At 39.4% G+C, this 27,547-nt stretch overlaps 2 protein-coding genes across 2 annotated transcripts in view; one reads left to right on the forward strand and one right to left on the reverse strand.

Annotated features, from left to right (window-relative positions):
- csmd3b (CUB and Sushi multiple domains 3b) overlaps positions 1 to 27,547 on the forward strand; it is a 417,790-nt gene that overhangs the window by 23,268 nt on the left and 366,975 nt on the right. The window lies entirely within an intron of this gene.
- LOC146643768 (uncharacterized) lies at positions 288 to 11,819 on the reverse strand. Its single transcript, XM_085396898.1, has 5 exons — positions 10,790 to 11,819; positions 10,093 to 10,608; positions 9,475 to 9,531; positions 8,768 to 8,846; positions 288 to 460 (listed from the first exon to the last, which is right to left on the reverse strand). The coding sequence occupies exons 1-5, from the start codon at positions 11,555 to 11,557 to the stop codon at positions 288 to 290; spliced, it is 1,593 nt and encodes a 530-aa protein (XP_085253024.1). The 5' UTR covers positions 11,558 to 11,819.

A 27,547-nucleotide genomic window follows, 5' to 3' on the forward strand; every position in this document is an offset into this window, starting at 1 on the left:
AGGACACCAGCTGAGGTAAGGAACAAGTCCCCTGCGGTGACTTCCACAAGGACTTTGTTGGTGGGCTTGCTGTAGAACTGTTGAATGATGGTAATCAGACTATCGCTCATGTTGTACTTCTTCATTGTGTCTCACAGGGCCCCATACCAAACCCTTTCAAATGGCTGGAAGTTTGCGATGTGGAAAAGTTCTTGTTGGTGCTATAGATTTTTCTCATGTAGACCATTAATGCTGAAACTTTGGTATATGGTGTTTTTTCCTTTTTTGAACAATCCCTGCTTTTTATCTCAAGGATTTCTTTGGCCCACAGTTTCAGCCTGTTGAGAAGGATCTTCAGCATCACTTTCTTTGTGTGGCTGATAAGACTTATGGTGCTGTAATGTCCACACTGTAGGAGGTTCCCTTTCTGACGCAGAGTAATGATGATGGACTGAACCCAGGATGTCCTCTATTCTCCTATCTGCCAGATTTTATTGCACACAACAGTGAGAATGTTAATCACTACTTCTCCTCCATTTCTTAAAGGTTCTGCGGGAACATTGCCAAAACCTGCAGTTGTCCCCTTTTACAGCTTTCTCATTGCTGTCTCAACTTCTTGTAATATTGGGAAGTCATCTTCTTTTGTGAATTCTTGCCTACGCAGTACTTTTGGATCTCCAGTAATGTCGAAGCTGTAGAACTCTGCATAGTGTTAAATCGACCTTTTCCTGACATCTTCTTACTCTGTCAGTCTCTTCACACTTTGGCCTTCAGGTCACCTTGGACATTTAGGACATCAGCTTGTCTGGTCTGTTGATGATAGGTTAAACCAGGCTATAAAACTTGATCATCATCACAGTGGCTCACATACAGTCAGTCATCAATGTACTGGATTACTAAATACATTTGTTTATGAAAAGACATGTACATTAACCATTCAAATCTGTTGTGTTAATTGCAGAAGACCTACATATTGATTCTACTCTATAGTTGAAGATGCCTAAAAGCAAAAGAAAAACCAAGCTATAAAAAGGTTTAGGCTTTCTTTAGGTTTTGTACATTTTAATCATTATTTTTTTTTATATTTGGAAAAAATCATGTAGCTTAAATGATTAAAGACTGAAAAATGAACTCAGTAGTACTAGTTGTTACTCTGTCACCCCTAATGTGGTGGATGTCAAAGACAGAGTTTAGTATTGATTTTCTGTAAAAGTTGAGTGTGTGGCTACTTGTGCGTTTGTGTGAACGTGTGGATATCTGTTTGTGTGTCAGTCAGGTGGTTTATCTCAGCTTTGTGAGAGAGGCAGCAAATCTCCCTGTAATTACAATCTGAACAGCCCTGACATTTTACCAAGACTCCCCCAGGTGTGCGCATGAGCTAGTGTCTATGTCTGTGTGTGCATGTGTGTTCGAGTATGTGCTGAAGGCCTTTTGTCTTGTGGGGCTGAAACAGCTGGGTGCTCTTCGCTAATTAACGAGGAACCTCATAATTACTGTTAACTGGCCTACTATAGCTGACAGGGAGTGTGTGTGAGAAAGAGAGAGAGGGAGAGAGACAGAAAGATAGAAACCTTGAGGAGGATCGTTTACATAGGCAAATATTTCTTCAGTGTCAGCTCACTTAAAGAGCTGTCACAGTGTGCTCGAGTAGGAACACGGTGAAAAAATACCAGCCACAAAAATTACTTTCATTAATTCTCTGGATATGAAACTTTAAACTAGTGTGGTGCACAAGGTATTAGCTGAATACTGCTGCCATCCCTGGGATGGTTATCATGACCTTAAGCCCCCTCTTGTTTAAATGTTCTTCTGCCTAGAAGTCTTGCAGCGTTTGCATAAGAAAGATGTTGTACAGTGATTTCCCCTCAAGCACTATAGGAGAGCAGTCATGTTTTTTCAACATCAACATTAGTAAAATATAAGCCATCATTTTTGTTTTAAGTAGACTAACATGGATAGAGTATACAGATATATCCCATATAAATCTGCACAGATACAGTTTCTATCCTAATGAAAATGAGCTTGGTTCTTTGTTCATGTAGCTACCCACAGTTTCCTTTTTTACGCAGTCTGCAGTTTTAAGAACAGTGAAATGATTGACTGAGAAAATGGCAAATTTAAGAGATTCAATCATGATTACATCCAATGAGTATTTTTATGATGGCAAACTATCCAGTTAAGTGCAGTTATACAAATGTGCCTAGAATCAAAATACACTGATATAAAAAAAAAAAAAGGCAAGTAGACAAGAGCAATGGTAGGATAGATAGAAGAAGAAAACAGAGGCGCTTCAAATACAGAGAAAAACCTGTATGAACATAGATTATTGTTGTTACTCACTCAGTTAAATGTCAGTGCTGCCACATTGTTTTCATCACTCAGAAAGTATTGCTAGCTTTCATTGTGTATGTATGTGTGTTTTTATATAAGGTTGTGATGAACATATAATGTCATGTTTTATGTCTCACTGGCTCTATTTCCGTGCTGGAGAAAGAGTTTTAAACGCTACCTTGAAAGGTCAAGTAGATCAGTTAAGACACACACACACACGCCTACACACACACACACACACACACACACACACACACACACACACACACACACACACACACACACACACACACACACACACACAGATTACTGACCTGGAAAACGAGAGACCATCTTGCAGTAAGCAAATCTCACATGTGGAAACTCGTATGCATGCACTCATGTAGTTATATTACAGTATTACATGACTAAGTCTCACTAATGTATCCTCAGATTGGTTCATCTCGGTCTGATCGACACACATGTCACATTTCAGTGACAGCATATTGCACAGTAATGCAATCTCTTGTTCACAAAAGCAAGCTTTTTCTTAAAAGAGTGACATCCTTTTCTTGAATTTCAAATAACTCTTGGGTTTTCACTGATATAAAATTTATATACTTATATATAGAAAATACATGTGTCAAAAGGCTGAAACTTACATAAAGATGCCAGTGCCTAGGTTAACCTAACAGTCACGATCTGCCTGCACATGTGTGGTATCTGTAAATCGGTGATCAGTGATGTCATGTATGCTGGATATGTCTGTGTGTAGATTTTTTTTCCAAATGATTTGCTTGAGGTCTAAGCAGTTGGCTATTGATCTGTGTGTATGTGAGTGTGTGTGTGTGCATAATGGTCATGTCACGCAATGTTGATTTTCATGTCAGACAGCAGCGTTCGCTTCTCACTCCATTACTTCCCATTCTGTTGCTGTTTGTGTATGTATGCTTGTGTGTGTGTCTGTCTGTGGCTGCGATTTCTCGCCCAGAACAGTTCTTGTACTCTTCTTTTTGGTTGTTTTTGTTCTTCCAGGCTTACAGCTGTTTAATTGTTCCTTTACCCGAGCTTGCAGATATCAACACGCATAAACAGTGAGGTAAATGAAACGCCAAAAATCCTCCTCCACACCATTTTGCAAGCGGACTCTGTACTGTCACAAGAGAGTTGCAGAAACTACCGAATTAAGACGGTTCCAAAACAAAAATGAGCAACCGTGTTCAAAACTTTGCAGTCATGTAAGTAATGACAGATGGAATCTGTCACACTCTGTTGTAGCCATTTAAGCACGTAATGTGGCCTTTTCTTTCTTAAACAACTTAAACTTTATTTGTTAATACAAGAGAAGCCATCTAGGTAAATTCAGGGAAAAGATAAACAGATTCATTCAGACCGTAAAAATGTTACATAAAAAAATATCAAGGTCTGCTTTAACCCTGTGAGGTCAAATGCCTGATTCAGACTTGTCCAGGAAATACATTGTAACTCATGAGATGACTGAAAACCTCTTTTAATCCTTCGACATAGCTTTCCACGTATGTGCATGTCTCAAGGAAAGTAAATAAACGTGGGATCAATTCAATAAAAGGAGTTTCCGGCTAAATCACAAGTGATATAATTTAAGCCGAAATCAGCCAGGACCAATGAAATGATCACCGTTAGTTATGGAAAATCCAACATAGCAACAAACAGCATTAAACATGCAGAATAGTTTCCAGTCTTCTGATAATGTGCGTAAGTTTCCAAGTACAGTGTTAGTTTTTATTTATTTTTTGTGTGTGAAATCTCTGCGGTGAGCATGACTGTGCTATTATGCATGCTGAGCACGCTGTAGACTCTGTGGTGGCTGCCACTCACACTCTTGATCCTCTGCTCATTGTCTCTAAGGATGACATCCCCGGCGCCACCAGTCTCCTACTTTTGTACTTCCAGTGCATTTCAGGAGTTCTTTTGTGATGAAATGTTGTAATTTACTTTCACGGGAACCTTCTTTCCTTTTGACAGCCTCAACTACTTTCTCTCACTTAGTGACTGACTACACAGAATGCCTTTCAGCAGTCCCTAGACAATAGGAGGGAACTTCTTCTGCTCAGCTGAGCATTATACCTGTAGGTGGAGAGAGCTGTAGCAATAGACTGAAAGACTTTTTTTTTGTCTCTGGTCAAGACAAAAAGTCCCACAGCTTACAACTTACTGTCTCAGCAGAATTACCTTCACATCTGAGAATTTTAATATCAACAGATTAATAGTTCAAGTGCTTTCATTTGTGTGATTGGTGAGCATCAACGAAAACTTAAATTCTGAAAGGACTGACAACAAAATCTTATGCTAACCGCATGTCTTCAGTAGCTCATACACATTACTCTCACCTCTCTTTATACTTAATTGGAAATGTCAGTCTGTAATATATAAGGTGTGGCCAAAAGCTTTTGAGAACAGGTGCATACAGTTTTATTAATGCTGGAACTAAGTGCTACGTTTGACACTGTGGATCACTGCATTTTATTAGATAGGCTTGAACATTTTATTGGAATTACAGGAAATGTTTTATCGTGGCTGAGATCTTACCTGTCTGGGAGGTCTCAGACTGTTAGTTTTAAAAATGATCTCTCTGAGACCTGCGCAGTGAGCAGAAGTAACGCGTTACTGTAATCTGATTACTTTTTTCAAGTAACGAGTAAAGTAAGGGATTACTATTGCAAAAACGGTAATTAGATTACCGTTACTTTCCAGTAGGAACGCTGCGTTACTGCGTTACTAAAACCGTGATTTTCTGCGAGAATGTCTCACGACAGTGACGTAAGCAAGTGCGCCGTTAGTGACAACAGCTGTGTGCAGATCAACAATGGATCACATATCGATTGTGGGAGAGAGTATGAGCGTGCAGCGTTTAAAGCGTGGAAGTACTGACCTTACTTTGAGTTTGATTCCATAAAAAGTGACAAAAACATTAGTGTCCGTTGTGCGTGGGAAGAAAACTTCTTTTTACAGCAAAAAAACCCCCTAAACTTCCAAGCAAGCACCGAGTGCGCAATGACGTAATGGGAAACTCACAGAGAAAGTCGTGGATTCTTCAACTGACCGCGGCACACCTGCACCAGGGTAAACCTCCGCCTACCGTAGTCCTGCTTTACAGGTGAAAATAGAGCAACAGGACTGCTGAGTCTTTGACTTTATTTATTTTCTGCTGTGTTTTACTTGCATCTATTTGAAAGAGTGAGTGTAAACACAAAAAATATTTTATTTTATGTGCTGGAATGTGCAGAAAATAGCTTTAAATGTTAAACTAATTTATTCAAGTCAGAGAATGTTGCATATAATTAAATTTTTGCTTGATGCATAAAGTTAAAAGATTAAAACTGATAAAACAAGTTAAAAAAAAAGAGACTTTTCCATTAGATTACATTTTGTATGATGGATTATGTAGAAAAAGTAGAATTGGGCTGAAAGATCTATCGCTTTATCACCTCTTCAGGTTGTAAATCGTGTTTTTATAAAGTAACTAAGTAATTAATTACTTTTGAAAATAAGTAATCAGTAAAGTAACGGGATTACTTTTTTGGGGAAGTAATCAGTAATTAGTTACTGATTACTTTTTTCAAGTAACTTGACCAACACTGGCAGTTAGGCATGGGGTCCCTCAGGGCTCTGTACTTGGACCATTGCCGTTTTCTATGTACCTGCTGCCTCTTGGTGTTCTGTTACATTCTTTAATGTAACCTTTAATTGTTACGCTGATGACCTGCAGCTTTATGTTCTTTTAACCATTGGAAATTGTGCTGAAGTCTCTAAACTAGAATCTTGTCTATCTGCAATTAAGGGCTGGTTATCGGATAATTCCTTGCTCCTAAATACTGATAAAACAGAGTTGATGGTCATTGGGCCACACAAATTTCAGCACTTGTCCCAAAATTTCATCTTGAGAATTGATGACAGTGTCATAAATTGTAGGGACAAGGTAAAAAACTTGGGCGTGTGGTTTGACATGGTGCTCTCTTTCGAGTCTCATGTAAAAGAGATAACAAAGACCGCCTTTTATCATTTGAGGAACATAGCCAGAATCAGACAAGTTTTGTCAAGCGACACTGCAGAGGTTCTTGTCCATGCATTTGTGTCCTCACGCATTGATTATTGTAACGCTCTTCTTTCAGGGCTACCAAAGAAAAGTTTTAGAGGTCTACAGATGGTGCAAAATGCAGCTGCTCGCATTTTAACAAGAACTGGGAAATTTGAGCACATTAGCCCTGTACTGAACTCTCTTCATTGGCTACCTTGTCAGGTTCGAGCAGATTTTAAGGTCCTGCTGCTCACCTACAAGGCTTTAAACGGACTGGCACCGTGCTCTCTGATCTCAGGACTCTGGCCTTCTAAAGGTTCCTAGAGCCAGAAAAAAGACAATTGGAGAGTGTGCTTTTTCTTTTCATGCCCCGTTTCTGTGGAACAACCTCCCTCAAGATATCAGGCAGGCATGCTCTGTGGAGGTTTTTAAAACTAAGCTGAAGACACATTTGTTCACCCTATCTTACATGTCTTAATTCTATGGCTTTTAGTTTTGAAATTTTTACTGTTTTTAACTTGTATTGTGTCTTTTACCTGTATTGCTATGTATCGCTTTTATTTTATTTTTTTTATCTTTTTAGTTTCAAATAGTTGTACAGCACTTTGTTTGAAAGCGCTTTATAAATAAAGTTATTATTATTATTATATTACAGCATTATGTAATTTGGGTGATTTCACATTCAAGGTCATTGTTTCATTCACCTCTAGACTGTTTTCAGTGTTGCTGCTATTTTTAGATCTCTTCGTGGAAGTCCAGCTTTGTCCCCTTAAATATGAGCCTATGTGATGTGCACCGATTCTCCTCCAGTGTCTCAAAACAGTGCTCCTTCAACTTAACTTTTATTTTTGGTAAATGCAGTGAGCTGGCACACCTGCAACTTTGATTTTTTCCTCTGAATGTTTTCCATCAGATGGATATTACATAGAAGTCCACATTGACGCCCCGCCCTAGAAAACAGTTCAGAGTCTATAATCTGGTAAATCTTGGAAAAAGTCTAACACGAATGCTTCAAATTTGTCTCCTCAAACTGTCGCCTCATCAGCTGATATAGAACTATATCACAGACACTCAGCTCTAATGCTCAGCAAAGATCCGTCACATGCTTTTCATTTGAAAGAAAAGGTGAAGTTTAAGATCCATGGTAAACATTCTGGGGCACACACAAGAAGTTGTTGGCACTTCCAAGGGGTGGTTTAAAAATAAGAGCTGTGGAAGCTATCTAGACATGCCCAAAAAGATGGCCAACCATGTGAGATTGGGCAAATTTAACTAAAGTAAGGGTCTTTTTACTGTCATGGTTCTGTTCATGGTTCAGAAAGTTCTTCATCACAAGCCATATTAATCTCAAAATGTCTGGCTTCCAATAACCTAGACTCTGTGGACATTGGACTGCTTTTCACTCGGCTTTCTTTCCTTACTTACATTTTTTGATACCAGACAAACTGCAAATGCACCTGGATACCTGGATAAAAGAACACACACTGGAGCATTTTCAGTCATGGACTGGCCTCAGAACCTGTACCTCAGCATTATTTTTTTTTTTTTTTTTTTGGCCTGTCTCGTTTGGCTCTTTTGCCATCAGAATTGTTGTCTAAAGGCAAAGAAAGATGCCCAACGGATTTACTTTACCAAACTGACCATCCCAGCCTTGCCGTAATGGTCCATTTGATTCACCTTTTATTGTTTATTTTATTTTCACTTACTGAATACGGGACAGACTTGACTGGGGGAAAGAAGGGGAGAAAGAAAGAGGGAAAGAGAAACAGCTGAGAAGAGGGACGGGGGAGAAGGGCAAAAGACACCTCAGCATTATTGATGTGGGATCATTTTGACAGATGGGAACAAAAGGCATCCAACATCCAAAGAAGAGCTTTGGGATTTAGTTAGCTTGTACTGTTGACACCCTTAGCTAGTTAGAATCTAGCATACTACAAAAACTGAGGTGGTCAGCCTTTAGTCAAAGGAAGTAAGGATATAGCACATTTAATTGTAAAGGGTCATGTTGATTATTGATTAAATTTAAGTCAAGAAAAACGTAAACTTGCTTAAAATTGATGACGATTGCTTCACTACTCCTTGTAATCCGCTTAAAAGCTGCAGCTAAAATATGGTCATAGACTAAACATCTATTGCTGTCTTCATTCATTGGCTTTCTGACAGCAGTAAAGGGATCCGAAGGACCTATCCTGGTATCTATACAAAAAGCACTGCTAATATATAGTGATCCCTACACTAAGCCCTTTATCGCAGCAATTAGCCGGATGTCTTTTAACGGCCAGAGTAGAAAAGGGCTTTAGAGGGGGCAGTACAGGTGTGAGGGAGCAGCGTGAGTGCAGAGAGGATTCCTTAAATTATTCATTTACTGACTGAATGAGTCAGTGGATTACTGAGTGAATGAGCGACATACAAGCTTTTTACCTTCTGGCTGACCAACTGGCTGAGTGTTGCAGTAGAGGACTGGCTGGAAGTGAAACAAAGCAGCTTGCTGATTGTCTAGCTGAATGTGTTTCATAGAGGATGTTTGTGATGCATAAAAGATAGCTTCCTCCTTCTTTGTGTTTCTTTGTGGCGAATTTTATCTCAGTGTTGGTGTGTTTGATGAGGTGCGTGTCTGATATCAAAACAGCTACAAGGGAAGCTGTTTTCCGAGTGAAAGTATCCATAAGTGCTGAGGGAAACATATGCACGTAAATCCAAAAAGTCGTTTGGTATGACAGGGGACTATATTTAATCAAGAGACAAACAGTGTTTTCTAAATGTGTGTTTCGAAATGTGACAACACATCGCTGTTTCTGTGTGTCTGTGTGTTTTTTGGAGTGTTTTCATTGTTGCAGACACCTGATGTTTAAAGAGCTCTAATGCTCTTTTTCCAATCTGACAACAGCATCAATGTAAATTGTCCTGGGAGACACATACTTATAAACGCACATGCACACAAAAAACCCAGCTTGGGGATTTTGAAGTGATTTGTTTTCACTCTGCTTCTTGAACACAGGCAGACACACAAACAACCACCCTGAATGAAACACTGGCACTTTAACTGACACACGCGCACACACAGAGACACAAAAGCACTCGGCGAGTAAGACAAACGGACACGGAGAAAATAGATAACTTTAACTTACAGTTTTTGCCCGTTGCTTGAACACATTTGGCAAAACGTCGCTCATTGTGCCAAAACTCTAAACACAAGTAAACACGACACAACACTGGGAAATATACCATACACATCTGTGCCAAAATGAAACTCCACTCCCAAAACCTAAACTCTGCTGTCAAAACCTAACATTCCTCTGTCAAAATGTAACTCTGTTGACAAAATGACACATACTTGCATCATATGCAAACACTTACAGATCAGGGGGAACACACTAGTCTTCTTTACATAAAACACTGCAGTCCTTGATTTCCATTGTGTATTCAGAAGGCACATTTACAGGAGACACATTTCCAAACAACCAAAAACGCAAATAGACCTACTCAATAGTGTACATCGCAGTACCATGAATTCAGATGAAGCAAAAAAAAAAAAAAACCACAACACAATAATACTGCAATAGAAAAAACACTATACTGTAAACACAAAAAACCATGACAAGTGTGCATAAGTGGGCTCATGGATCCCGCCGTCTGTTGGGGTCTGGCCACAGGACCTCATCAACATCGCAAGCTATGTCCTCTCCCGCTAGGCACCGGGGAAAATACCCTCTTGCATGCCGAAACCATCCATGGATCGCTGTCACCTCAATGTCGCCGCAGGCCTGTTCCATTGCCTGCAGAAGAGGCATGCGGGCATGTGGTTGGCGGTCATATACTCGCCATCTCCAAGCCGAAAAAAATTCCTCAATAGGGTTTAAAAATGGTGAGTAAGGGGGCAAGTATACCACTTCAAATTGATTGTGGTCGGTGAACCAGGCCTGGACCAGAGCAGCCCGATGGAAACTGACATTATCCCATATCACCACAAACCTGGGCTGATCTGGTCTGTTCTGTACAACTATGTTATGGAGAGCATCTAGAAATGTGAGTATGTGTTGGCTATTGTATGGACCTAGCATTGCATGATGGTGCAGAAGTCCTCGAAGGCATATGGCGGCACATAATGTGATGTTTCCCCCGCGCTGCCCTGGGACGTGCACAATTGCCCTTTGGCCAATTACATTACGACCCCGTCGTCTTGTTTTGCTCAGGTCGAATCCAGCTTCATCAATGAAAATGTATTCATGAGGCTGTGCAGCTCCATCCATGGCCAAGATTCTCTGAAAAAAAGGGGAACATATCACTGTACTACAGTGCTACACATACAGCACCCTCACCCCATCACACAGGTACCTGTGTAGCTCTCAGAATAGATCCATGTGGTACTGATATGGTACATATTCAGCTGCTACTGGACTTCACCAATACTCTATTGTAAATGTAAGGGACAGTTACACGTACCCGTACATATTCAGCTCGAAGTCCTTTGACCCTGTCACTGTTCCTCTCGAATGGGACTCTGTAGAGCTGCTTCATGGTGATGCTGTGTTTACCCAAGATGCGTCTGATGGTGGTGATGCTCACATGGTCTATGTTGCTGAACACTCGCCTGTCTGCAAGTATTTTCCGTCGTAGCTGGTGGAGACGGATGGCATTGTCTGCCCTCACTAGGTCCACAACGGCAAGTTCCTGCTGTTGTGTGAACAGGCGTTGCCGTCCACCCCCAGAAGGTCTTCGGGTCATTCTGGAGGAATACAACCACATATTGTCATCGGTTTGCTTATTTTTCATACAGTACTTTACTGTACGTACTGTGTCATCCACTGTACAACACTGTACTTCAATATGAGGAATCAGCCACTTTGGCTGCAAAAGGAGCATTAGCACCCCGTACACTTGATATGGTAATGTGATATACTGTAGAACAGTGCTATGGAACCATCTGAGTAGAGCAGAAGGTATGGAGGTGAAGACAGACCTGTTTTCTAGTCGGAATGTTCGTATTATAGATGCCACTGTGAAGCGGCTTAGATGTGGGTGGACTCTCTGCCCAGCTTCCCTCATAGTCAGGCCATGGTTGATGACATGGTCCACCAAAGTTGCTCTTATTTCATCAGAAATATGGGTCCGTGCATGGCCTCTTCGGCCTCCTCCTCCTCTTCCTCCTCCTCCTCTACCTCTTCCTCTACCTCTTCCTCTTCCTCTTCCTCTTGCTCTCCCTCCATCCATGCTTGCGAAGTTCTTGAAATGGCTACGCTGAGGGCTTTTTGTAGTTGGCTAATTGGTGTTCGGTTTTGCAAGTAAGTGCCTTCAGGTGTGTATTTGCGTGGTTGCAATTACCCCATGTGTTTTGTATTTTGGATACATGTGTTTTCCGAATGGCACCCTGACATTTCATTTTGTGAGCGAAGTGTCTTATGTATGACATAGAGTGTAGCATGCAGGACCATGTGTGTTGCATAAAGGGGTAGGTGTGTTGCATAAAGGAGTAGGAGTGTTGCATAATTGGTACTGGGGTGCAAAGCAGCGCTTTTGTTTAAGGTAGGGGTACATGTGTTTGAGGTATGGTAACAAAAGCTTCACGTTGTGTTACTTTAGTCTGAGCATGGGTTTATAGTGTTCAAGCAACGGGCAAAAACTGTAAAAGAGAGACACAAAGTTGAAGAACGCGAGACAGACACAGAGGTGTGTACGTGCGTCATTAAAGCAGCGAGACAGAAGGTTATATTTGTGTGATGGCTGTGAAGCTGCTCAGGAGATACAAACACCAAACATAGCAGATAAGAATGCAGGTTGACTGGTTATCAGCGAGGAGAAAACTATCTGAGCCAAAGAAAGCGAGTGTGTAGTCACTCTGTCTGACATCTGAATTTTCCTTCAAGTTCATATTTAGTATTATATAAAAAAATATATGGTTTTATGCTGGCCCTCTATTTAATCACTTCCAATGATTCATGTGGAAAACAGGATCAATTAAATAGTTTGATTTGGATGGAAAATGGTTTGTTTTAAACCTAATCCACAGAGATTTCCTTTAGGTATTCCCATATCTTAGACTCCTTTTTACAGTTTTTCTCAAATGCTAAAACACATTTCACAAACGTTACCACCAGGTCCCCCAATGTCCAAACACAACACCCTTCTCTAAAGCTACATAAACACAACCACACCTTCCCACTGCAAAACTCAAACTCCCACACCAAGAGAGCAGCTCGAAGCTGTCAAAACTGTAAACACTATACACAGCATTACACACTACAGCAAAACAATTGAAAACACAATGCTCAATTTGTGAGAAGGTTCTTTGTTCCATAACTGCCAATGCATATTTTAGAAACTATACAGTAACGGATCGTCGTAGATCTCTGCAGAGGATTAGGCATTTAGATTTGTGAGTTTCATATGAGTAGTATAAATCTATAGAAAATCCTGCATGTACGTACACTACTGTAACACAACTCAATGCAAAAACAGAATCTATTGCACACAACAGTAATCTTGAAAACATGAACAGGGTGTGAAGTTTTTTTATTTACGTTATTCACACCACACACACACCACAATCACTGTGCGGCATCATGTCGCTGAGCTGTTGCTCGCATCTCGTCCGTAATGATGGTGCGAGATTGTCTTGCTCTCCCTCCTGGACCTTCTCCTCTCCCATGTTGGCCTTCTCCTCTTCCTCGTTGGTCGCTCCTCTTCCTCCTCTCATTTGAACTCCTCTTCCTCATTGGCCTGCTCCTCTTCTTCCAGGGCCAGCTCTTCTCAAAACAAATTTCCCACGTGTGGGACTAATAAAGGTTATCTTATCTTATCTTATCTTATCTCCCTCCTCTGCATCAAATTCCTCTTCCCCTGACTCTGCCTTCATCCATTGTGTTTGTTTGGAACCTTCAGCATACTGTGCACTCTGAACTTGCTTTTACATGTGGGTACAGCATTAGCAACAAGTGTCTTCAATTTTGAGTCATTGTGTGTAGTGAATGACGCCAGGTGTGTTCCCTGTGTTCAAAGATTGGTGACTGTGGCAAGCATTTTGCATCACATGGGCTTTCATTTGAGGATATGAGCAGAGTTGTTTTGCAACATGTGTTTTAGCAAGGAAAAATGTGTTTAGATTTATGAGTACAGAGGGTTGTGTTTTGTGAATTGTGTCTTCATGTGACATGTGTTTATGGTACTGGAATATGGTGGCTACATTTAGTAAATGTGTTTAGACTACTGGTCATTTGGGTTACAGGATTGGCTTTTGTGTTTTAACATTTGAGAAAAACTGTAATTCCCTTAATATTTTTATTTTTATTTTTTATTTTTGCAATGCCAGTCAGTAGTAGCAGGGAAATCATTCAAACTTTCTATCATTTTAGCTTATGGCTGAACATTAAGCAAAAAACTATATATAATTGTGCTTTTAGTTGTTTTTTAAATTTATGTATTATTTTTACTTTATCAGATTATCAGAGAATTATTCTGTAATTTCAAATCTGGACGTGCCGCTTTACCTGGAATGCAAAAGTACAGGAAAACCCACAGTGGTGTTCATTTAGGCCAGGTTACTCTGCACAGCGCCATGGAGAAAATTAACCACAAAAAACTATAAACTACATTTTTTTTCCTGTTCTGATGTCTTTACCAAGATGAATATGTAAGAAACCTTACCCAGCCAAGAATCATGGCTGTCATGGATGATCAGATCAAGAACACATTCTGGAAAAATACTAACTGTCAAAGAAAATTATTTTACAGTTTTTTCTGAATGCTTAAACCCTAACTGTGATTCCTGTAGCACAATCTCTAAAACTATTCAGACTTATAGCAAAACCACTCACTGAGTTTGCAAAACTAAAAGCACAAAAACTGCTTTGCACTCAGTTTGCAATTTTGTAACACACACTTTGCAAAACTGTAGGCACAATTCACTGCACAACACTCAATTACCAAATTTCCAACACACTCCTAGCAAAAGTATACACATGTATGGTTATCATTAACACTAATTTGCCAACTGTCTGGCACACTTTCACATGTCAAAACGTTCTTAGATAATTAGTTCACTTTGCAATCAGCCTAAGCACTATAATACAGGTAAGCTGTGTGTGCGGAGTACAATGGAGGGAGCAGAAAGAGTGAGAAGTAGAGGAGGCCGAGGAAGAGGACGTGGAGGTGAAGAAGTAGGATGAAGAGGACGACAAGGACAAGGAGGAGCAAGAGGAAGACGAGGAGGGGGGAGAGGAAGATGAGGAGGGGGGAGAGGAAGGGTAGGAAGAGTAAGAAATAGAATTGCTGATGACATCAGAGCTACAATAGTGGACCATGTAATCAACCGTAGAATGACCCTGAGGGAAGCTGGCCAACGGGTCCAGCCTAACTCGAGCCGCTACACTGTAGCAAGTACCATAAGGACATCTTGAAATGAGAATCGGTTACAGTTTTTTCTGAATGCTTAAACCCTAACTGTGATTCCTGTAGCACAATTCCTAAAACTATTCAGACTTATAGCAAAACCACTCACTGAGTTTGCAAAACTAAAAGCACAAAAACTGCTTTGCACTCAGTTTGCAATTTTGTAACACACACTTTGCAAAACTGTAGGCACAATTCACTGCACAACACTCAATTATCAAATTTCCAACACACTCCTAGCAAAAGTATACACATGTATGGCTATCATTAACACTAATTTGCCAACTGTCTGGCACACTTTCACATGTGAAAACCTTTTTAGATAATTAGTTCACTTTGCAATCAGCCTAAGCACTATAATACAGGTAAGCTGTGTGTGCGGAGTACAATGGAGGGAGCAGAAAGAGTGAGAAGTAGAGGAGGCCGAGGAAGAGGACGTGGAGGTGAAGAAGTAGGATGAAGAGGACGACAAGGACAAGGAGGAGCAAGAGGAAGATGAGGAGGGGGGATAGGAAGGGTAGGAAGAGTAAGAAATAGAATTGCTGATGACATCAGAGCTACAATAGTGGACCATGTAATCAACCGTGGAATGACCCTGAGGGAAGCTGGCCAACGGGTTCAGCCTAACTCGAGCCGCTACACTGTAGCAAGTACCATAAGGACATCTTGAAATGAGAATCGGTTAGTACAGTCACTTCGCACAAAGATTTGTAGCACTGCCATATGCCAATGAGAAACACACCAATACCATTGATGTAAAAATACTGAAATTGTTACTTTACAGAGTTGCTAGATGACCAGATGCTGGGGGCAGAGGAAGCATGTTCACTGCAGACCAAGTAACCCATATAGTCATTATGGCGATTGCAAATAATCCTATACTTGGAAATAAACACTTGTGTTTGTTTTGATGTGTTTGAATAAACACCAGTACTTGAAGTTTGGATCCCTCTATGCTTATGGATCTATGACAGAAGTATGAGCTCAAACTGACATAGCCTACCTTGTGCACAGAGAAAGCAAAAGCCAGATGTGTTTTGTATTCATACCATCAGTGTGCAGTTGGCGCATTGTGTGCTTAGTAGATGATGGCTTGTGTGTACTGTTTGATATGGAAACACCATTTTTACGAAGGTGTGAAGAGTTAATCTAGCTGTGTTTGCTTTTGCAAGAGAACTACAATGTTTTGATGATTGGGTGACAGGTTTTCTTATTTGTGTGAAGAGTTTTGCAAAATTAGCCAATGGTTACAAAAAATGTGCTTAAGCAATCAGAAAAAACTGTAACTACTTCCAAGAGTCTGATAGGAGAGAGTGTGAATTTGTGTGATGGAAAGTCCATGTGTGGGTTGCACATATTACTGCATTTCATGTTTCATTAGAGGCATAGAAAAGGCTTTCAGTAATGAGAGCTCTTTTAGTCTTATCTCAGAGAAACTTTGTTAACAGCAGCAGTTTGAAAGTCGTTTCTAGTCTTTCCTCTCAAAAAAGCCTTTTTCCTTCCAAAGTATGGCTGTGCCATATCATATCTTCTGTGATAATACCGATATTTTAAAAATGTTTACGTCACGCAAAACTGTCACAATGCAATAAAATTATGACAATGCATTTACATTAAGAGCGATCAACTTCTGATGATACTTTAAAAGGCAACTATTTTAACAACCCCTGTCAAAACACAACATTTGGCAAAATATGCAACAAAACAAAAAAAACCCTGTTATCATTAAATATGGAAGCAATAAACCTCACCACTTAAATGAAATTGTGGATGGAAACTACTATTAAGGTTACATGGTAGAAAACCAATGCTTTACCAGCTGGTTAAAAAGCTCGACTACAGATACAAGTTCCCATTTAGAAAATATTTTATTTATGTTCTATGACAATGTTGCGCAGGAAACTTTTAAAATAAAGTGTTGAGTTTTGTTACACTTAAACTTAAATTTTCCATGGCAAGCACTGCCGAGGCTACTTTTGTGCTCACATTTAACTTATGCTGGGTCACTGTGTATAATGCTGGGTCACTACTTTTGCACTACAATGCTGCTGTTGGCAGCCTGATGCAATATACTACACTGCAAATGAGGTAGTATGTCATATAAATACCCCTCATTCACACACACTTATGAATGTTGCTGCCCGAAAGCTGCAAGCATCAGTATAACATTTTGTATATTGTCATAAATATAATTATATATAATTATAATTATAATTTCAAATTGTATTGAAATATTGTGGTATAATTTTAAGGCTATGTCGCTCACCCTTATGCAGAAGCAGGTGTTGGAGTTTCAGGTGTTCATGAAAAGTGCTTTGAATTATGAATTCTAATCTCATCTTTGCAGTTGAGGGTCTTGTTACGCAAATGTTAATGTGTTAATGTTTATGCTAGAGCTAAGGAATTCAGGTGTGATCCAACACCAGTTAAAGCACATCAGATATGTAAGTATATGCAAGTTTGATGCTTGTCAATGCATGGCTTTTCTATTATGCAACATGCATGGGATTTTCAATGTCACCTCTAGCGGACTTCAAATTAGGAAAAACGAACAGACAAACAAAAAGCTAGCAAGGATCCCTGACACCACTGGCACTCGCAGAATTATTCTGTAGCACATACTGATCTAAACTGTACAATGGCTTTCTAGACGACGCAACTTTGAACCCATATTAAACCTTTAAACGTAGAAAGGCTAATGCCAAAGCAACAGCCCCAGGACCATCAAGCAGACTACAGACAAAAAGGCACCATCTGGGTCAGGTTCAGATTCCAGACGGTCTTGCTGTGAGGCAATGGTGAGCTATCCTCTGAGCCACCATGAATAATATGATTTGATCTGTTGTTTAATAATTTAAAGCTGATGGAGGGAGAGAGAGAGAGAGCGACAGCAGTTTGAAATAGAAATAAAGCCTCATATTTAAATGCCACAAAAACAACCTTTAAAATACTGCCACTCCTCTCCCAGCTTTGTTTACCTTTTGACTGATTGGATTGTCTTTAAATCGATTGTCTCATTTGACGCAGGGAACAACAGGAAAGTCTTTTGAGAGTGGTTCTCATTGATTTTGAGGCAGTGTAACCTCTGACTTTGTCAAGTTTCTTACCTCTGGAGTAAAACAGACATCTATTTTGAATGTTGAATCACTGCGAGCCCACTGAATGGTATTATTAAATATTTCAAGAAGGATTATAAATATATCTAAGATTTACGCTGCATAATCTTGAATTTTCTAATTTAGCAGAGCCATAAATACACAGTTCATGTTCCTGTTTTTCTCACTGTCCATCTGTCGACTGGACTTTCCAGTTTGTAACTTGACCAAAGTCACTTCAATAACACAAACACGCACACACATACTCACACACAGACTCCCCAGTTACATCTTATGCCTCCTGCAATACACTGATAAGGCCGTCTCTGTCTCACTCTCCATGTCTCTCTGATTTTCTTTGTCTCTCTTGCTTTTCTCTGTCTTTTTCCATTCTGTGCTGTTTTGGTCCATCTGGTTCTACTATTCTTTGTCTTGTCTTTCCATATTTATATGCCTTGCTCCCCACTATTTTTACCTTCTATTTCAAATCATGCTGGTTATTTGCCAGTTCACTTGGTATCCTGGTCGTTCTTTGCTCACAAGAAAACACATTATAACTTATAACTATTACAGTCATACATAAAGTACTGTGCAAAACTCTTGCAGGTTCTCTCCGGGTACTCTGGCTTCCTACCACTGTCCAAAAACATGAAATTCGTGGGGTTTGGTTAATTGGTGATTGTAAATTGTGTGAATGAGAGTGTAAATGGTTGTCTGTCTCTATGTCTTAGCTCTGCGACCTGTCCAGAGTGTGCCCTGCCTCTCACCTTATGGTAGCTGGGATTGGCTATAGCCCCCCTGTGACTCTGATAAGGATAAGCGGAAGTGAATGAATGGATTGGCTGACCATCTTTATTTGTCAACATATCCTGAACTCTTTTGAATGACATTCAAAGTTCTTCTTTAAATGTTGGCTGCCTTTTATTCTGTTCCCTGTCAAGATGACCTCAAACTAAATCAATAATGCTTGATCTGGGCTCTGGGGAGGCCAATCCATGAATTCATTCCACTGTGTGCTTTTCTATCAGGTAGGCTTTGAGGTCATCGTCATATTGAAAAATGAAGTTTCCAGATTGAAGTTTGAATCAAATTCTGACAGCACTTTTCTGCATTCATAATTCAATCGATTTTGGCAACATCTTAACACCACTGGCTGAAAAATCACCACAGAGCCCCACCAGACTTTACAGTTGGCTGAGACACTCAATGTAGCTCACTCTTCACCTACTCTGTACATATTAACAATGATGTGAATCAAGCTTTCAGATTTGGTTTAATCACTTCATAAAACCTGTTACTTCTGATTTTCAGTCCAGGTCTTGTGAAATTTGAGATACCTAAGCCTTTTCTTCCCGTTTTTTTTCCATTGTACTGAGACAATTGCTGATGAGGCTTTGGTAAACAGAAGATGAATATACAAAAATAACAAAGTGCCAAAAGATACACTTTAAAATTGTTTGCGTGGAAACAACATCAGCTCAATCTTTGAGTTAAGTTCATTTTTATGCTTAAATGATTCATTCATCGGTATTAAATGACTTAAAGAAAAAAGAATCATTCCTCTAAAAAAACAAAATGAGTTGTAATTCAAAACCTTTGCAAAATACTGTATTTGATGTTTTCCCTGAACTCAGTACAGTGGATGTCTAGAATCCATGCTTTGAAATTGATTTTGACTTGTGGCAGCTTTAAGCTCCATAACAACATATTTTGGAAATTATCTAAGTTGTGTTTCTAGTTGAATTCTTTGCTTTATTAGAACAAAGCATTTTAATGTATTGTTACACCGAAACTGGAGAATAACAGCAATGTAGCTGATGGTCATACAGTATCCAGAGAATTTAAAAAAGAGAAGAAGAGTCTTCTGAAGATGTAAAGAAAACACTTTTCCTGTACTTTAGAGAAACCACGATAAATGCATCAAAATCAAGTTCACATATCAAAGTGTGGATGAATATTTACACTGTGCATTGTTTTTTTTGGCAGAGGTACCATTATTTCCAGACTTTAGTAGTGTCAGCGATGTCAAAATCAGCTTGAAGGAAGGGTTGAGTTATCGTTTGAAGTAAATTTAGTTTAGTAATATACTGATGTACCATATTTTTAAAGGTTTGTGTAGGGGGTTGGTAAGGTGAGGGTGCAATGGGAAACAGGGAGGGCATGTATACATGTTAGTATAGTCCAAACTGTAAGACCATCAACTTTAAAGTGAGATGTTTCCCAGTCCCATAGGCAACCCTTGTCGCAGTAAATGCGACTATAAGAACATATATTCAGCTAGATTTCAGACAACTTTGTTTAAAGAAGACAAATTTGAAAAATTTCATGCATTTCTTTCTCAGCATTCGAGTACAAAAAGCATCATTTACTGAATAACTTGCCTCAAAAATGACTCAATTTATGTTGACTGTGATAATTTCGTCTGTGGGTAGAAAATTGCTGGATCAAATCAAGCCTGCAGCGGGACAATCAGCAGCTTGTCAGTGTGATCACTACCACAATTCAAATGATGCATCTTCCTTACTATGTGAAGATTGTAACTGTTCTAGTTAATCTTGACTGTGTCTCAGCCAAATGTGTACCTCTCCAAACTCCTGAAGAACACTCTACTGATGGCTTTGTTTCTGTTATACTTGAATGACAGAGTTGGTAAGTCTAATCAGTCGGTTTAAATTACTGCATTGGTGTAAAGCCACCTGCTGTAGAACAGAAAAAAAATTATGTTTACATAGTGTGTGTCTTAGAATTCTTGGACAGCACAGCACTCTTTGAAATCCTATTCAATTTTGTAATATGAGATAAAAACTCATTAGATTGAGAGCAAAACAGCTTATACAAGCAACTGCTAATGGCGCTCTGAAAATGTAATGCTACCCTTAAACTGTAGATATACTTACATCAGTTGTGAAACAAAGAAGCAAAGAAAAATCTCAGATAGATGGAGTTTCAAGGATGAAGATAGTGTACACATTCTAGTAGAGTATCATTTATTCCACTTGGCTTTTTTTAGCATAAGGATACAGGGTTGCATTGATACACAGATTGGTATCACATCAGGATCTTATAGTAAATATAACGAGACATGTAACAACATGTGGGGAAAAGGAGTGGATCTAATTTTCTACTTACTATTTGCAAATGCCATCCACTATAATTTAATTGTTAAAAATGAGAAATAGATTTTCTTTTTTGTGGTATTTTTGTGGTATTTTCAGACTATTGACATAAATCTTTGTGAAACAAACAAAAAAAAATCCTGCAAGCAAAGAACACACCAAAAGTTACCTATCTAAATGGCTGTGAAACAAATTGAAATTGTCATTGACTAAATTTGAAAATTCATCACACAAATGGCAGAGAAAAAAACTAGAACATTTAAAGTACATCATCTCATCCATGTCTGCCTTCACTTCACCCACCCTGCAGCGCTCCTCAGCTCTGCTCCTCAGGCCTGAAGCCGATCTGATTTGGGTGCTCTGGTCTGGATTTCATTCTTTATTTGCTCAGATGAATTCTCCACACTATGGACTCTGCTCAGTTCAACCACGATTACCCATTGGGTTGGTTTGCTCTGCACAGCCAGCAACCTACCCAGTTCTCCATACATCACACATGCCCAGCATCCCATTCATGAACTGTTCAATGCTGCAGTAATTGTTCTTCTTTTAACAGTGCCTTAAATAATATATCAGTCACATTTAGCTACCTCTGTTTCGTGTTATAATTCATATCAAAATACTCAGATACTGTAAACAATAAACGTGGCTTGGCAGCCAGGCATGGTGTGAATGCTGAACAAGATTTCTGTGGGACTGATTTGTGATTATAGATATGAGTGCTTGTTTTTTCTTTTTATCCCACACATCCCAAAATTCATTATATGATGAATCAATCCATTTTAAGATGAGTCATGAAATATTAGATGATGGGGTTTTGTTTTAACAGAGTGATGTGATTTTTTTAAACGCCTCCCTTTGCAAATAATTATGTAAGGTGAAAAATAACTGCCGATGGGTTGAGCAGTAATGATAAACTGCTATCGCACTCTTGTTTCCCATAGACCACATTGATTACACCGATCATTGTTATGTGAACATCCCAGGTTACATATGTTTGTCTCCATATTATCGCCTGCCTCTGTTCATTCTCGAGAGCCCATTTGGTTTTAACACATGAAGTTTATTCTACTGTCAGTTCTCATTGGCTATTTGTGCTCTTTTAAACGGTAGCGCCAGCCAATAGAGTTTACTCAAGGTTACCATGTCATAGCAGGTGTTTCCTGAAGAGACGGAGTAAATTAAAATGGGCCAGATGACTCAGCGATCCTCAGCAACCTGACGCACACCTACGCTCACATGCTCATGTGTCTTCACACCCACACAAATGATGCACAAAAACAAGACACAGACGCATAAATATTTTCAGCGTGTTACTCTACAAACTTTCAGACATCCTCCCCCTCTTGCTCCTTCTCTTTGTCTCTCTCTCCCACACAAACACACTCGAGTGCACGCACACGCATACACATACACACGCACACATACACATTTCTTCCTTTTTCCGCACACAATATGGCTCATGGCACACAGAACAATGAATAGTGCAATGAGTGGCATGTACAGCTTAACTTGGGCTTTGGTGTGTGTGCGTGTCTTTGTGTCTGAGCGTATTTGATGTCAGCAGGGTTGATTCACACTCACTTACCCCCCGACAACTGGAATCATACCACCCGCTTCTTGACGAGCTCACATCAATACACACACACACACATACACACACACGCACGCACGCACACACACAAAGCTAATTAGGAGTCTTCATTATTGTTGGATTATGCTGTTCAGCTCCAGAGCTACAGGCTTTTCTTTATGGGTGCAAAGGAGCTAAGGACTCTTAAGTACATTTAGCAGACTGCTAGTTTGACTTAAATAATGGATTTGTGCACAAAACTATCTAATAAAGTAGTGTAGCATTACACACGTTGGGTTCTTACCTTAAAATTTATGTTTTGGATGACAAGCTGCGATGTTAGTAGTCTAAGTAAAAGGCAAATGGCTCCATCTGTAGAAAGAGAAATTTGACAGTAATTATGATAGTAGCACATCGATGGCACTCAAGCCTCCCTTGGGGATGAAAACCACAAACCCTGTGGTTGAATCAACCTTCCTCCTAAACCACTACACAACGCCCGAATGTCTCTATCCCCAGATGTGTCCTCTAGCTCTTTCCAAGGCAACCTAAAGCATCCCCAAGCCAAATTAGACACAGTATTTGGAATAAGCCCTCCACTGTGTTTTAAGTCCACCTGAGGGAAATTCAGGAAGGAGGTTATTACCATATCTGGTCCACGTCGTTTGACTACTTTGAATGTTAAAGAGCACTAATTTGTCCTAGTTCTCTACCCATGTTCTGAAGTAAGCAGTCACCTGCGAAAATAACATTTTTTTCAGCTATGTCCAAACGTAGCAATTTTAAAACATTTTAAAAACCAATTTATTTACAGTCTCTGCAATTGGCGCTTGTTTGCTTAATTTTATTTTTTTGTCTAATTTTTTCTTTATGCCCCTACGTAGTGTGACCATAATCTAACAGACGAAAGACAACATGAACATATTGAGTTTATATTGAGTGTCCATATGCTTATATCAAATTGGCACACACTATATGGAAACTGGTGTTACGTGTCACTGCTCAAGGGCACTTTGGTAATACTGGGAACTGAACCTTCTCATTATGTTGGCTCTTCTATCCAATCTGCCACACTCAACTGACGCTCCCATGGCTCTCCTTCCCCTCTTTAAACCGCCCTGCTCCACTTTGCTTCTCTCATAAAAATCACGAAGTAAAATTTTTTTGCGTTTTATGATGACAGCGTATGAGTGTCTATTTATGTGTGCACACGTGACAGTACATATTAGTGCAGATGTGTTTGCCTCTGCTTGTGGCTTCCTGGCTGTGTATTTGCATGGGTTTGTTTGTGTCTGTTTTATTAAAGAGAGAACCCCGATGATCCAAACATCCGCCATGAGCCTGTACTTGACAACAGTGGGGAGAAAAAAAAAGCACACTTACACCAGTAATAATACTTTTTTAAAATCAGGTTCAGGGAGGGCAGCCATCTGCCTCAATCTGTTGGCAGGTGAGGGCAAAGTGAAGAGTAAAGGATGAGCATAGATGATTGCAAACAAAATAACACACAACTCTGGGTAAAATCATGGTAAAAAGAATTTACACCATTTATAATTCTAAGATTTTACCAATTAGGACATGATGAAAAAAATCATGGTTGTTAACATGTTGTAAAATTAGTTAATTTAACAAAAATTCAGCCAAAATCCAAATGCAATATGTGGAAAACTGAGTACATGTTTACTGTTTCCACAGGAATTAGGAAGGTAAGTAGCAGCCAGGTGCTGATAGTAAGTGTGAACACCTCTATGAAAGCAGAGGTTTTACCAGTTTACTGATCTGTAGCATTCAGGTGGGTGTTGACACAATGCCAAGAATGAAAGATACCAGCAATGATCTTCAAAGAAGCAATTGTTGCTGTCTTTCAATCTAATTCACAAGTGGGACATTCAAGACCGATCTTCCCAGGAATTGATGTCAAAGCAAATTCGATGCTCATAAAAAAAAAGCGCTGCATCTCAGACCCTACAGACCTCAGTTGTTAAATGTTAGAGTTCATGACAGCGCAATTAGAAAGAGACTGAGCAAGTATGGCTTGTTTGGACATTTGCCAGGAGGAAGCCTCTTCTCTCTAAAAAGAACATGGCAGCATGGCTGAGGTTTGCAAAGTTGCATCTGAACAAACCACAAGAGTTCTGGAACAATGTCCTTTGGATAGACAATTCCAAAGTGGAGATGTTGGAATCACATTTGGTGAAAGCCAAATATGATTTGGGCTTATTTTGCAGCCACAAAACCTTAGCATGTTGCAGTCATTGAGTTCACCGTGTCCTCCTCTATATACCTAAGTATTCTAAAATCAAATATGAGGTCATTTGTCTGACAGCTAAAGCTTCGCTGAAACTGGGTCATGCAACAGAAAAATGATCTCAAGCACAACAGCAAATCTACAATAGAACTAAGCCAAACTTTTTGGCTTTATGTTCTGATATGGAAAACCTTAGAGCAGATGACATAGTTTGAACATTCTGTGTATCGTGACTGCATATTTAGTCCAAACTGCCTTCCTAAAGGACGTCAGAGCTTTCTAAAATGGCACTGTGTGACTTTTCTTTCCAATATAAAGCTCTCCAAACTAGCCCATTATGCAAAACAATGTTTTTATGTATGAAGCAGCCATAAAAAGTAAACAGCACCTAGAAAGTCCTGACTTTATGTAAGTGCATGACTAACAGTGCGACAAACTGCAGACAGCTACTTCAGTTTGACAGTGGCTATGATGACGATCAAACTGTGCATGACAGCCATGCTCTACAATGTCTAGCATTATTATGAAGTTACTGGCAAAACCAGCATTAAGGGCAGGGGTAATATCAAGTTTGCTAAAAGTATTAACTTGCTGCAGGGGGCTGCTGTGTATGGTTTTATGTGGGTGTCTTTAACATAAATTCATTGTTGCCATTTCAATGAGTGAACTGATGAGTAGCTGATTATGCCAGATTCTAAATAGATTTAATGTTACGTATGTTCTAACTCCCTGCTCAGTACTAATATCAAATGTATGAAGTTTGGAATCCAAGTAACAACACATGTTTGCTTTATTTAGCGACAGCAGCAAACTCATATGGTGTTTTGCTTGTTTATAAAAGACACTGCTCAAAACCTCCATCTGTGATGCTGAGTGAGATGCGTTGGACGGTTTCTTGTATGATGTACTGATCGTTCATTTAGCCTAGGACTTTATAAGATATACATGAGTGACTGGCACAGATCAAAATGCCCACATTTGCTTTAAGCTTGTGAAGAAATCCAAATAAGCACAGAAAAACATGCAAAAGCTATTTGCTATACGTACATATGACATGTGGAGTGCAGGAGAATATTGAATTCCAAAGTCAACATTACAATTTAAAGCTCTGGAAAAGGAACAAATCATCACCCTGCAAGTATATGTATGCATTTGGGTGTGTGTGTGTGTGTGTGTGTCAGTGTTAAAGCCCCAGGTATTAGCTAGCCTAGTTTAAGGTGTCATGTGAACACACACAAACATTGAGATAGCATCATACCTGAGGGCCAAAGTTGTGCTGACCAGATGAGTTGTTTTCCTTTCATCTAATATGTGTGCATGCCTGAGTTTTAAGTTTTGGTTGTGTCTTGGGGTTTACAAGTATGATTTTTTTTTACTCTGTGTGCATGTTTGGTTTTTGGTTGATGGGTCCTATAGGGTCACAGCAATGACTCAGCACTTTAAGAACTTTCAGGAGGACTTTGCACCTTTGTAAAAGTGAGGAGGACAGGTGCCGCTAGGCTTTCTTAAGACGTGACAGGGAAGAGGTATTTCATTTCACAAACAGCACCTAATAAGTGAAAGTTCTCTTCTTCTATCTTATTTAACTTTAGCTGAACTTGTTTTTCAATAAGCCCTCCTTCACATTTCTGTCTCTTATAATCTGTTGGAAACAGTGAATAATATTTTTTCATTCTCAGAGGCAAGTTTGCTAATGAGTGGAGACTGAAGAGTTCTACTAATTTTCCATTTCATTGTAATCAAATTCTTTTTTGCCAGAACGGCAAGAATCAAATGTGCCTTTATTACCAAGTGCGTGTGATTCCTTAGTTTCAATGCAGCTCCTATTTTTTTGCTGTGAATTTTTTATGAGTCATTAAATTGTAATATTTTCCTAGAAAATGGTGTAGTATTAAAATAATGCCATCTAACTTTATTGTTCTTTTGCTGTTCCGAGTTCACTTTAGCTAAGGGGAATGTTTAAAGCTGTTTGTAATGTAGAGCTGTACAGTGAAGTTTTTTTTTGAAATCTTTAAAATTATTTTTAGCACATTTTCTAGAAAAAAAAGGAAAATTTTGATCCATGTCTTTTGTATGTAAGTCCCTGTGTGTGCATAGTATTTGTGTGTATGCGCTAGTGTTTGTGTGTATTTCCCTTTCAGGGTTTTGAAAACTGCAGCTGTGATGAAAGTAGAAAAGAGATGGAAGATAGATATTCATCTAGCTCTGTCTCCCACAATCCCACTGTATGTTTCAGGCCCACTGCCAGCCTTCTTTCTGTCTGTGTCACTATGTTCCCCCTCTTTGTGTCTTCAAGGTAAAAAGCTGCTCCCTCATTATGCACGTTTGTGCATCTGAGCACTAGAGAGAAAGAAAGGAAGGAAGTTTGAGCTTTGGATTTGCAGACCTGCATGCCGTTATGTTTTTGTTTTTTTCCACTGTGGTCCTTTACATAATGAAATGCATTTTTATTTATAAAGCAAGTATGTAAGAGTGCAGAGTAAACTTCACCATGACAGATACAAGTGAGGGCTTTACGATGTAATTATGCTCAATAAATAAACCAAAGCAAAAGGAAGGAATAAGAGAAGCAAGCTGTGGGCACTCCTGGCTGAGAGAGACTGGAGAAGACTGGGAGAAAGACAAACAGCGAGCAGATCACAGTGCAGTGTACTCGAGACAGAGGAGGAAAATATGGAGGTACAAAAGGGAGACCACAGTACGGTACACTCATGAGAATGAGACAGTGGGGAAGAAAATGAGGAAGTTTTACACATTTAAACATTAATAATAATCTTCAGGGGG

The sequence above is a fragment of the Rhamphochromis longiceps genome, linkage group LG22, assembly GCF_057381845.1.
Source record: "Rhamphochromis longiceps isolate RC_006_pf linkage group LG22, R_longiceps_female_GT1.1, whole genome shotgun sequence".
Classification (NCBI taxonomy): domain Eukaryota; kingdom Metazoa; phylum Chordata; class Actinopteri; order Cichliformes; family Cichlidae; genus Rhamphochromis; species Rhamphochromis longiceps.

What these genes read in the sequence shown, in the direction of transcription:
- LOC146643768 (XM_085396898.1), bottom strand. Translation starts at nt 11,557, where the DNA reads ATGGATGGAGGGAGAGCAAGAGGAAGAGGAAGAGGAAGAGGTAGAGGA. An exon ending in TTCGAGCTGAATATGTACGG is followed by an intron (nt 10,609 to 10,789) that starts GTACGTGTAACT and finishes CCTTTTTTTCAG; the next exon opens with AGAATCTTGGCCATGGATGG. An exon ending in GCCAGTTGGTCAGCCAGAAG is followed by an intron (nt 461 to 8,767) that starts GTAAAAAGCTTG and finishes AAAATCTGGCAG; the next exon opens with ATAGGAGAATAGAGGACATC.